Source organism: Cervus elaphus, chromosome 3, assembly GCF_910594005.1.
Source record: "Cervus elaphus chromosome 3, mCerEla1.1, whole genome shotgun sequence".
In the NCBI taxonomy this organism is placed as follows: domain Eukaryota; kingdom Metazoa; phylum Chordata; class Mammalia; order Artiodactyla; family Cervidae; genus Cervus; species Cervus elaphus.
The window spans coordinates 12008922-12022137 of NC_057817.1; the positions used below are offsets into that span (position 1 = coordinate 12008922).

At 37.5% G+C, this 13216-nt stretch overlaps 2 protein-coding genes across 16 annotated transcripts in view; one reads left to right on the forward strand and one right to left on the reverse strand.

The window, feature by feature from the left end:
* Window positions 1-7662, forward strand: part of ACSS3 (acyl-CoA synthetase short chain family member 3) — a 162613-nt gene extending 154951 nt beyond the window's left edge. For both annotated transcript variants that reach the window (XM_043880529.1, XM_043880518.1), the window contains 3 exons: window positions 4020-4119; window positions 4201-4376; window positions 5508-7662. In XM_043880529.1, the coding sequence (XP_043736464.1) occupies window positions 4020-4119; window positions 4201-4376; window positions 5508-5576 (345 nt within the window). In that variant the 3' untranslated portion in view covers window positions 5577-7662. The remainder of the gene's footprint in view (window positions 1-4019; window positions 4120-4200; window positions 4377-5507) is intronic.
* Window positions 7663-8420: 758 nt separating this feature from the next.
* PPFIA2 (PTPRF interacting protein alpha 2) overlaps window positions 8421-13216 on the reverse strand; it is a 484065-nt gene continuing 479269 nt past the window's right edge. For 13 of the 14 annotated variants that reach the window (XM_043880420.1, XM_043880449.1, XM_043880430.1 and 10 more), the window contains 2 exons: window positions 12074-12165; window positions 8421-9908 (listed from right to left, as the gene is read on the reverse strand). In XM_043880420.1, coding sequence (XP_043736355.1) covers window positions 12107-12165 — 59 coding nt within the window. In that variant the 3' untranslated portion in view covers window positions 8421-9908; window positions 12074-12106. The remainder of the gene's footprint in view (window positions 9909-12073; window positions 12166-13216) is intronic. The other variant, XM_043880465.1, reaches the window with a different exon arrangement.

Here is a 13216-nt window from a genome sequence, read left to right on the forward strand (position 1 = left end):
TCTCCCTGCTTTGTCCCCAAATAATCTCATCCATGTCCATAGCTTTCATGATCATTAATTGCATTCAGATACACATTTTAAGGTAAAGACTCGCTTCAGACCCAACTGCCTCAACTTGGATATCTTTAAAAGTACTTCAAATGTAATATTTCCAAGACTTAACACATGATTTTTCCTCCCAAGCTTAGCCCTCCACTAGCATTTTCTGGCTTAGAAAATGACACCAGCTGTTCAAGCCAAAGCCACAGAATCGTCTTTAACCCCTCTGACTTCTTGCTTCATATCCCATTTATCATCAAATTTTGTCCATTTTACCTCTAAAAAAACCCTGGATCTTTTTATACCCCCTCCTATGACCTCAGCCTACTCTTACAGCCTCTCTGGGGTCTGCCCTGTGTAAACTATGACGCCCCATTCAACACCCTTTGTTTATTTTTCACGATGAGACCAAAGTAAGTCTGTGTTTTTCAGAATCCACACTGAGGTGAAAGAAGCCAATCGGTAAAGGCTACGTATTGTACGGTTCCAAATATATTAATGTTCTGGATAAGAACTTTAGAGACAGTAAAAAAGATCAGTGGTTGCCAGGAGTTATAGAGAAGTGAGGGATGAAGAGGCGGAACATGGGATTTTTAGGGCAGTGAATGTACTCAGTAGGATACTGTAATCATGGCTATGTGGCATAAAACCCACGAAGTGTACACCAAGCCCGATGTCAGCTCTGGAGTAGGGTGATAGTGGTGTTGGTGTTGGCTCCCCCACTGTAATGACTGCACTGCTCTGGTGAGGGATTTTGCTGACGAGGAGGTTGTGTGTAAATGGGAAAGGAGATACATGGGAACTCCAGACTTTCTGCTCAGTTTTGCTATGAATCTAAAACTATTCTGAAAAAAACCAAAGTCTTTTAAAAATCCATTCTGATCTTGCATAGCCTCCTTACCTCCTGAAAGTGCTTTACCACCTTCCAAAGCTACTAAAGGGAAACCCCACTGGCTCAGGAAAGAACCTGCCTGAAATGCAGGAGACTCTGGGGACAGGGGTTTGATCCCTAGAACAGGAAGATCCCCTGGAGGAGGGCATGACAACCCATGCCTGGGCAACCCCATGGACAGAGGAACCTGGAGGGCTACAGTGCCAGGGGTTGCAAAGAGTCAGAGGTGAATGAACACAGACAATACTACTAAAATAAGAAAATCCTTCCCAGGCACAGCCCTTTTCCTGCCTCTGTAGCTGCGTTTCCTCTCCCACCATCCTCACTTTTGCTCTAGGCTTTCCAGAGAACAAACTGCTGACCTCCACCGGGTCATCGAAAAAGCAAGAGAGTTCCAGAAAAACATCTACTTCTGCTTTACTGACTATGCCAAAGGCTTTGACTGTGTGCATCACAACAAACTGTGGAAAATTCTGAAAGAGATGGGAATACCAGACCACCTGACCCACCTCTTGAGAAACCTGTATGCAGGTCAGGAAGCAACAGTTAGAACTGGACATGGAACAACAGACTGGTTCCAAATTGGGAAAGGAGTACGTCAAGGCTGTATATTGTCACCCTGCTTATTTAAGTTATATGCAGAGTACATCATGAGAAACGCTGGTCCGGAAGAAGCACGAGCTGGAATCAAGATTGCCGGGAGAAATATCAATAACCTCAGATATGCAGATGACACCACCGTTATGGCAGAAAGTGAAGAGGAACTAAAGAGCTTCTTGATGAAAGTGAAAGAGGAGAGTGAAAAAGTTGGCTTAAAGCTCAACATTCAGAAAACTAAGATCATGGCATCCAGTCCCATCACTTCATGGCAAATAGGTAGGGAAACAATGGAAACAGTGTCAGACTTTATTTTTTTGAGCTCCAAAATCACTGCAGATGGTGACTGCAGCCATGAAATTAAAAGATGCTTGCTCCTTGGAAGAAAAACTGTGACCAACCTAGACAGCACGTTAAAAAGCAGAGATATTACTTTGCCAACAGAGGTCCATCTAGTCAAAGCCTTGGTTTTTCCAGTGGTCATGTATGGATGTGAGAGTTGGACTATAAAGAAACCTGAGCACCGAAGAATTGATGCTTTTGAACTGTGGTGTTGGAGAAGACTCTTGAGAATCCCTTGGACAGCAAGGATATCCAACCAGTCCATCCTAAAGGAGATCAGTCCTGAATACTGATTGAAAGACTGATGCTAAAGCTGAAACTCCATTACTTTGGCCACCTGATGTGAAGAGATGACTCATTTGAAAAGACCCTGATGCTGGGAAAGATTGAAGGTGGGAGGAGAAGGGGTTGACAGAGGATGAGATGGTTGGATGGCATCACCGACTCAGTGGACTTGAATCTGAGTAAACTCCAGAGTTGGTGATGGACAGGGATGCCTGGCGTGCTGCAGTTCATGGGGTCGCAAAGAGTCGGACATGACTAGGTGACTGAACTGAACTGAACTTCCAGCCACACTCATCTCCTTTATATTTGAATGGTACATGCCCAGTGCTTCCCTTGGGCTTTAGCCCCGCCATCCTCTTGGTCTAATCACCCTGCCTGCTCAGTTGCTTGGTCTTGTCCAGCTCTTTGTGATCCCATGGGCTGTAGCCCCCAGGCGCCTCTGTCCCGGGATTTCCCATGCAAGAATCCTGGACTGGGTTGCCATTCCCTTCTCGGGGGATCTTCCTGACCCAGGGATTGAACCCAGTTCTCCTCCTTCTTCTGCATTGGCATGAGGGGTTCTTTACCACTAGCGCCACCTGGGAAGCCTTCCTTTCTAAACTGCAAGTAGTATTAAGACAGTACCCAGCCTATTTTTGCTCACCACCAAGCCTACTGCAATATAGGGGGTTAGAGGTTAGGAGGTATTCGTAAATGTTTGCTGAAAAAAGAATGGGAACTGCCACACCAACCCTTGGTTACAAGTTTGCTTACTGTTTTCTCCAGCTATTGAGGGTTTGGAGTCACTGAAATGTATATCACACAACTCATCTAGGAGAGAAGCCCTATAGATGTAGTGAGTGTGGGAAAACCTTCCTTGAAAACTCAGCCTTCGATGGGCACCAGTAGCTTCCCACAGGAGAGAAGTCGTAAGAAATGTATATTAATCTCATGGAAAAGAAATTTTTGAACATTCATTTTTAAAGGTCCCATCACAGCAGAATTTTTTTTGTTTTTTAATCCTAAGCGCCTGTATTTCATGTGGTTACTCTATTCTGTGGGTTCTCATGATTCCAGATAGAAATTGCTTTACTCTTTACGGCATTTAGAGTTTGTGCTGTGTTTTGTCACTCAGTTGAGTCCAACTCTTTGCAACCCCATGGACTGTAGCCCACCAGGCTCCTCTGTCCATGGGGATTCTTCAGGCAAGAATACTGGAGTAGGTTGCCATACCCTCCTCCAGGGGATCTTTGCAACCCAAAGTTTTGCTCCCAGGTCTCCCGCATTGCAGGCAGAGTCTTTACAGTCTGAGCCACCAAGGAAGCCCATTTTCTAGAGCTTAGGGTGAACAATATGAAAATGGGTGCTCAACAATGGTGATTATCTGATGTCAGGGCTTTCCTTTCTGTCCAACTTCTCTCTCCACTTCTTGGAAAATCCTCTCTGGATAGGTGGGCACTCAAGAAGAGAAATAAAGTCACTGTTTATTCATGATTTGGGGTTCTTCTGATAGCCAGCCCTAAAGTCAAATCACCATAAGGCCACCTGTTTTCCAAGGCCCATTGCAATTTGTTCCCAAGTGGTATCCATTGTATAGTTTCCCTGACTTCATTAATAAACTGAGATGAAGAAATCATTCCCTTACTTTCCAGGTAAGCTAAAGCAATTTGTCTTAATTACTGCCAGTCTTTAGTGAGTGACTACATGGGCATCTTAACCATTCACCTCAGTCATAAAGATATGAATAGTGAATTGATAGTCATTTTCACAGAGACAGCTCTGGGTTTTTAAGTTCCCTGTCACTTACTTTTTTCCCCAATTGAAATTATATATACTGCATATATATGTGTATAGATATCTAAATGAATGCTTTTTTAAATTACAGTCTATCCTTTCCCTTGGCATTGTGGCCGACTGTGCTGTTGTTGGGAAGGAAGATTCTTTGAAAGGTCATATCCCATTAGCCCTCTGTGTGTTGAAAAAAGGTAAGTTGTCTTTGTCCTCACTGACTGGGCCCTGAATGATTAAGGTTAATTCAGAGCTTACCATCTGAACTTTCTCCCTAGATATAAATACAACAGAGGAACAAGTTTTAGAAGAAATTGTGAAACACGTTAGACAGAGCATTGGTCCTGTGGCTGCTTTCCGGAAAGCGGTGTTTGTCAACCAGTTACCCAAAACCAGATCTGGCAAAATTCCCCGCTCAGCTCTCTCTGCCCTTGTCAATGGCAAGCCATATAAGGTAAATTATCAAGGATGTTTAGTGCTTTGTTCTGAAATGTTTTCCCCCATTTCTTTGGTGTCAACAAAACTCTTTAAATGGTTCTCAATCATGAATTATATTCCTAAAAAATAGTAAAGTTAAGGAGGAGATTGCATAGCCATTCTGTCTGTAGGAATGAGGTTTTGGAGGAAACACGTTAAGATCATATTCTTTGATTGTAAGAACCAGTATGTGAAATTTTTTTTTAATTGAAAAATTTTTTATTTTTTAAGCAAAAATATTTAAAATATTTTTATTATTTAATAAAATATTAGTGAATATGTCAGTTAATTTCAAACAAACTTGTGGAAACTCAGTCTTATTAAATTAAGGATAAATTTTGCTTCATTGCAGTCAATAGTAACTGTTGGTGAGAAAGCAAACACTTGAGACTGGTTATAGATATTTTAACAGTTCTAACTTGATATATATGCTCATTATCTTTCCTGCTTTGAGTGAAAATTATTTTAGGGTATTTAAGCTGATTCAAACATATGCATTCTTTTAATTTTGCACATTATATATGCATAGATACACATATTTTTAATCATAAAAATTTTGCAAAAAGTGATACAACAATAAAGAGTGGTTGTATGGGCAAAGCAAAAAAAAATTCTTTCTATGGAGGCTCATTGAAAGACTGATAAAGAAAGTACCATTTAGGACTGACAACCGACATGACTGAACGACTAGGCACAGTGCATCTAGGACTGACAGTTTTCTAACTGAACCGTTTATTTTACTATTAAAATGTGAATCGCTCAGTCATGTCGACTCTTTGCCACTGCATGGACTGTAGCCCACCAGGCTCTTATGTCCATGGGATTCTCCAGGGAAGAATCCCACTCCAGGGAGTGGTTTGCCATTCCCTTCTTCAGGGGATCTTCCTGACCCAGGGATCGAGCCCAGGTCTCCTGCTTTGCAGGCAGATTCTTTACTGTCTAAGCCACCAGGGAAGCCATTTTAAAATATTAGGTTCAAGTCTGCTGTTTTTGAACCTTTCCATGTGTATATGATAATAGGGAATACAAAGTTGCATTGAACTGCTTAATTGTATAGAGAGTGGAAGGGGTTCATGAAAGCACTTTCATCGGACTCTAATCTTTCTAGGTGTCTCCTACAATTGAAGATCCTGGAATTTTTGGGCACATAGAAGACATGCTGAAGCAGGCTTCATGACTTTTTTTCTTCTTTTTTGAGTCACTTTTCTAAATGGAGTAAGTTTTTAGAGTTACTTCCCAGAAATAAATATTGAAATAGAAATAACATGCAAACTGAAATGTAAATTGTGGGGCTTAGTCTAAAAAAATGTACTTGAAGACTGATAAGACCTGTGCCTTCTGTTTGAGCCCAGTGAGCACTGTCAGCAGTTGCCTGGACCACACTCATTATATAGATTTTCCAGAACTTCCATTTAAGAAAAATATACCCAATGTGTGATTTTTATAAATTGTAACCCCCACCCCCTACCAAAAAAATGACACTAATATCGAGCCTCTTGCTGAAATTAGGACTCTGCAGCTTTGATCCAAGACCTAAACCTCAAGTTGAAGTCAGAAAACAGTTATTATTTTCTTATAGAAGTTCTGAGTATCTTTGAATATTCTTGAGATGCCCACAGGCTTGGTTATTTTAAATGGGTGAAATGGGAAGTTCCAGATAATCATTGAGACAGGATTTTCTAGGTAGGAGAATTTGTCTCCTCACACATTCTGAGGGAACGCTGGGTACAAAGGTGCAGCTCTCTTCAGCCCTGTGTCCTTAGTCAAGGGCGGTCACAGGCCTGGTAGACAGCAGAGAGGTCGGTTAATCCAATCCAATCTCTTCTTAGTCATGCAGATGAGGCCTCTCTGCAGCCCCTCTTACCCTTTCAGGCTCAGAGTTGACTATATGCTTTGTAATGATCTCAACTTCTTTTGGAAAAAAGGAAATGATGTAGAAATGGGTAAACTGTCAAGGAAAGCTCTTAAGGAAGAAATGTAAAATTTTTTACATTGTACATATGCTAAAGACCAGGAGGAGTTTTAAGAGAAACCAAAATTCCAGATTTTATGTGAAATCTCTAATTTTAAAATAACTCACTGAAAAAAAGTTGTCACATCCAAAGCACATCTTTCTATTTAAACTTTTGTAAAATTATTGAGCATTAAAAAATAACTAGAAATGAGTCTTTGTGCCAATTAACCAGAGTATATACAGATAATTAAATATTTGGTTTACTTAGGGTTCTACATGGTTATCAGTTGTTAAAGAATACATTCAAACTAAAAAAAAAAAAAAGAAAAGCCATACCTATTGGGTCTTTGACAGTTTTCAAAGTATTCCTCAATCTTTCAGTCCATCAGTAACGTTATTTTAAGAGCAATTGTCCTAACATAAAAGTCTGGTAACATATGAAGAAATATATATGAGAGACAATAGGTGAGCTTATTTACTTGTTTGTTCCATAAAAATTGCTTACAAATTGTATGAAGACATTCTGAAAATGTTATGAGTTTTTGGATCATACACTATAAAACAAATGGCTTCTCAAAGTAAATTGTCATTTGCTAAAATTGACTTTTTGATTGTTACCCCTGAAAAAATATATTCATCTAATTGTTCCCTTTATTTTAGAAGCCCGAATTAAACTGATTAGATAGATATTCAATTTATAATTTGAAGCTGTTAGGTTCCTTAAACTGTCTCTTCTCTTCGGTACGTTTTATCTATTGTCACAACTGTAATCTTAACAAATAATACACTTTTTAATGTCTTAGCATTAAGATGTATTGCCTTGTTTTTCATATAAAATTCAGTTAATTTGAAATGGCACGTTCTCTATTAGTTCATTTGTGAGGTATAAGCTCAGGCAGATCCAAGAATTGTGTAAAGATTGTCTTTGATCCTCTTGCACATTTTTCCTGGAGAAGACACTTCAGCAAGCAGGCTTGAGTTATTTTCCCATTGAGTGGGATTGGAAAACATTGCACAAGACCGGGCAAGTAATGTTTTCTTGTATCTGGTTGAGGAAATTGATCTCCTTCGCAGGGTCAGAGAAAGTACTGTTATTCTCACAAGACTGAATGTGGGGCAAGAAAGATACAGTCAAGTCATCAGATTGCTTAAATATTGAAGGAAAAAAAGGAATTTTCTATCTTAATACTGACTATAAGGTACTTTCACTTGATAGTATTTAAAATACTTTGAATTAAACGTGTCTTTAAAAATAACACTAATGTTACTAAAAAATGTAATTTGCTGAAATAAATTCTGTACGATCTTCTTTTGTCATTTCATAGAATTTTTTTTACTATAAGGTATTAGAAAAATTAAAATGTAAATATTTAAAAATCTATAGAAAAGTGTTTGCCAATTAATGAAGCTAGTTTGCTTTTTAAAATGTACTAAGTATATATAAATGAGAGCTGTTTTACATTTAAGAAGCAGTTTTATTTATAGGAATTATACTTGTAAAAGTTCTGATTATTAAAAACATAAAAATTCATGATGATGGTGGTTAAAAGCAAGAAAACCAAGGTTCTAAGCTTAATCAATTAATTGGGTTTTAGAATCTGACACAAATGATCTTATACACTGAAGAATATTTTATGGGGTTTTTTTTTATGGGTTTTGAGGTAAGTAACTGGATCTCTTGTATCTCTGTATATTACAGTCTATTCTGAACGATTAATATGTCTTGCTAGGTGATCTCTAAAGGGGAAAAACTATTACACAATTAAGTCATGCATAACAGTAGATACAAATCTAGTTTGTTATTATGATACCATAATTTCTATGTTATATTTCATTTCTATAAGTCAAGATCCCCATATTCAGATGAACTCTTTCCCGTTGTTTCTAATCAAGCAGCATTTTTAGAAAATTTAAAATCACTTTCATGAGCCAGTTTAGTGCACCCTCTTGTGGCAGCCTCACTTTTGTAGATAAATATTAGATTGAGAATCACTGAAAAGAATGATTTTCATTATAGTTTGAGTAAGTCTTTATATGTGACTAGAAAACAAAGCTTAAACAGAGAACTGGAAGTACTTTTTTTATTGACAATGGAGAGGTTTTCTGTTACCATTACCTTTTGACTGAGTCTGTTAAACAAAAATCGACATCCAAACAAATGTAATGTACGTGCAAACATAGCAAATTAAATACAAAAAAAAAGAATTACTAATGACAGGTCTTGCTCTTAATAAGATCAAGCAGCAGAAAATCAGCAGTTAGATAAATGATATTATTAAATAGATTTTACTTTGAAATTTCCCATATAAACAAAGAATAAACAACAGTTAACACCACCAAATAAAGCCACAGGGAAGAGATTACTCTTCTATACTTTTATACACTATATATGTTAATCATTCTGTCTTTCAGTTATTTCCTCTGATAAGACTGACTTCAGGGAAGTCCCAACAAGGCCTTCTGGGCTAAAAGCTTATAACATTAGACATGAGTCTGGCTAATGCCCTGTTACATTGACAAAAAGGAAGGGTTTCTGGGGATTTTGTTTTTTCCAGTGGAGATGACCTCAGACTCTGCAGTGGTTGACAGTCACTGAACAGTGCTTCTGGCTGGCGGTTCAGGATATTTGGATGAACATGTGGTTCTTAGTAAAGAAGGTTTTTGTTCCTTGGTCCACAGGTAACAAGAGAAGATAATGTTTTTTCTTTATAAATTTTTTTTAAATAATTGCTTTGATTCTTGTAAACAGTTTGGCTTTGTTTTGTATTGAAAAGGAGATCGAGCCATCACAGTGCTATTTCTAAAGATATAGGACATCCCTGATTGCCTTTAAAGGTCTATTTTTGGCTCCAGTTCCAGGTTAAATCATTCTTTTTTACATGATCAGAGGCAGGTTTTCAGCTTTAAGGATTGACAGACTTGAAGGAGAACCATGTGGAAGCATGAAGCGTGCTTCCAGGAAACATACCGATTTGACTGTTACAATTCAAAAACTGTAAAAATGGTGGAATGGTAAAATACAAACAGTACTTGGAATTGTCAAATGTTTGCACTCAAGACTCCATGAACCATATATTTTATTTTTTAAAAAATCATATTTATATCCATTTACATAAGACTTACACATTTAAAAAGAAATACATACACAGTAATACATAAAGGCCTAGTATATTACAATAAAACATGAAAAAACAAGTGGCTCCATTTCATAAAAGCATCTGTTGTACAGAATTTATGATGTGGATGATGCTTATTATTCAAATGACTTAAGCATTTTCTTACAGTTGTAGTAAACTAATCAAACTTAATATCTGACTCCCCCCAAAATCACATTTCAGTGAATGAACCATTACTTGTGATTATTTCCTTAGAATTCAGTCTTCACAAAGGTTTTCACTGCTGTCTTCGTAGACGGTAGTGCACTTTTAGGCAGAGTAGACTGAAAAGACGGCATCTAAAATGTGTAATGGACATTAGTTTACTGAAAGATCCCAGACTGGAAAAGCTCCCTCTGCTATTCCTGGTGCACTTCCATGCATCTTGCCCACTTTTGTCCTAAGAGATAATGAGTAGGGGGTTATCTTGGGGCTAACCAATAAGCTGTATGTAATTAATATTTGCTCCTAATTTTGTGCAGGCAAGCTTCAAAAATAAGATGTGCTCAACTTCATGGAAAGTATGGCAGTTAAGACAAAGATATTCAGAGAAAATGTCAGCAGTCCTTTTTGAAAAATGTACGGCTTGCTCATTAATACACTGAGCTGACCTATTCCATGGAAGAGATCTCTAGTCTAACTTCTATATGGTCTTCAAAAGACACTGTTGTTTAATAGTGACAAGAACATAGTGGTAATCAGTGACATAAAGAATCTGGGTCAGTGATGTGTCATCACAGATTCTTTCCAGTCATAATAAGGAAAAGATCACAATTACTATCCCAGCACAAGAAAAATATTAACATTGGATTGGCCAAAAAGTTCATTTAGGCTTTTCCATCCATAAGGTTTTATGGGGGCTTCCTAGGTGGCGCTAGTGGTAAGGAACACTCCTGCCAATGCAGAAGACAGAAGAGATGTAGACCTGATCCCTGGGTCACGAAAATTCCCCTGGAGTAGGGGAAAACGACAGCCTGCTCCAGTATCCTTGCCTGGAAAATTCCAGGGACAGAGGAGCCTGGAAGGTTACAGTCTATGGGACCACAAAGTCGGATGTGACTGAGTGCATGCAGATGTACATACACTTACACAAGATCTTACGGAAAAAGCAGGATGAACTTTTTGGCCAACCCAATATCTTCTGAATTACATAATGACAAAAGTGCTGACAGTTCCTCAAAATAGAAAGTGGTTGTTCCGGATTAATTTACTGGAAATATATATGTTTATCCCATTTAATGGTAAAAGCTAGGAAATAAGGACTAGAATGCCATGCACAAAATACGGATTGCAAATAGTTAAAGAGTAGTTCTACCCATCAGTTAAGAGCTAAGAAGCAAGCAGTACTCAGTATATTAAATAGTCATTTGTAAATTTGTGATGTATTCAGTTCCTTGTAAATTATTATGTGTAGAAACTATTATAAATGGTATTTTGGAAAACCTCATTTAGCCAAATTATTAATTGTATACTGTAATGAAATTTTTAATGTTAGGGTTTTACATTCTGAAATTAAATCTCTTATCTGAAAGCTTTTGTTTTATCATCAGCAGCTTCAAATAGTGACCCAAATAAGGCAGCGTACCAGCTCCTCTACTAGGCCCCAAAGACCATCAGTAAACTGTGTGGAGCTTTTAGTTCAAGGCAATGAATAAACAGCACAAGATGAGCTGTTCCTCTCCCCATTCCTGTGCACACATTTGTTTCTAAATATTGCCCTAAAAAATATTTTCCCAAAATATTGATCCATGTCCATGGTAGACTATTTTAGTAGAGTTGTAGATTAAAAAATGTCCTTGACATTTATATTCTAGGAAAACTCAGTTTTACTAGGACTGTTCTTTAATGAAACTTTGGAAGTAGGTTCCATCAACTAGTATTTCTCCAAGTACAAATACCTTATATCTTAATGATTATACAGCACGGTTTTCTATTCTGTCCACCATTGTTATAAAGTTATTTCACTTTGTTCCTATGTTGTACATCTGATATACTTAAAATTCCTATATATTTCAACAAATATAAATCATTTTGATGAAAAACAACATACCAGAAATTCGATTTTCTCAGTTATATTTTTGTTTTTTAATATGAAATCACCTCCATGTCATTTGCCTGTCTCTGCTACTATTTTGACTCTGGATACCTACTAGAATACTGTTTGCCTATTTCAGCTTCCCCTATATAAAATACTCACTTAATAGTGTCTTATTCTGTAAATGCCAAACTCTCATCAATCAAATGCTATGTGCATCAATATAAAATGCTCCTAAAAAGTAGAAGCCAGGGTGGTAGCAACGCATCGATGTGAAATAAGATAGTGACAGGCCTCCAATAGAGAGGTCTTAAACCATAGCAGACAGAGAGGGACAGAAAATCCTAGATTAAGAGTTACATTATGAAGAGGCCTTTGTACTCTCTAGAAATTCAAAGGGGTTATTACTTCACTTCTGTACTGCTAGGCCCTACCAAAGAGAGCATCGTGTATATTTCTAGTCTATGTAGATTCCTTTTTTTTTTTTTTTTTTGGCAGTTTGTTTTTGTCAGCCAACGAAAACTACTCACAGCAAGTCAGTGCTGCCTCCTTTGAGTGGCTTGTCAACATGAGTATGTGCGAACAGTGGAGTTGTCTAACCTCTGCAGTCTTGATGAAGCAACTGCAAATGGAGAAAAGGGCTTTAGAGGGACTCAGGTGATGAAGTACAAAATTTCAGATGAGAAAGGTTTACTTTCCCTGCATAAAGGGATCTGGACATATTAATAGATCTTCTTTCTCTCAGACAGAAGCCACTCATGTTCCTTTTCTTGAGACCAAGCTACTAATGAAAATGTATTCCAGTGTGATTCATCTGAGCTTTCAAGTTGTGTATTCCTCCTAAGATGAAGTCTGTTCATAGGAACGGTTCCCTTGGGTACTCCTGTTTTTGAAGCAAAGATTGCTCTTGGAGAATGCAGTATGATGGATTTTCTTCCCCTCCCATATTGAAAAGCTTCTACACTCATTTTAATCATATTAACTTCCTCATGAACTTTGATATTGTATTCCATAATAGTAACACGTTAGAAGAAATGTAGATCAAAACTCATGGCTTATACTAGAACTAACTTTAAGGGCCATGATAACTATCACCTTGAAAAGAAATAATGATTTATAGGTGGTTTTCTCAATAAAAGAGAGTGGGACTTTTTGGTTCAGTGCCTACCAAACAGACAAAACTTTGTGACTATAATTTCAGGGTTGTCTCTCTCCTCCAGATTGGCTGTTTTCCTTTGTGAAATATATAACACAAGTCTAATGTCCACAGAAGGAAATACTAATTGGGAAATTACTGTCGGTTTTGTGTTTGTTTAATTCTCTTCTCATGGTTGTGCTTGTTTATTTAAGGCCTTCTGCCTTGGTCAGAGATGAAAATATCTGATGAGTCCAAGTTTTTAAGATGAAATATAAAACTTTGCAATATTCAAGCATGTAGGGCAACCGTGGAGTTAATTTCCATTTATTAAGGACAGTTAGTCCAAATCCAAACTCTAAACAAATTATTTACTTGGTGAATAGAAGAGTAAAGAAACACAAATCATGCAGATGTTTTTCTTCCTAGATGTGGACATTAGCCAAAATTGTCCTTTTTAGGATTTAATTTTAAATTATTTTTTAAATGTGAATAAAGTGCTGTGAGTTCATGCATTAGCAATTTACAAAAGAGAATA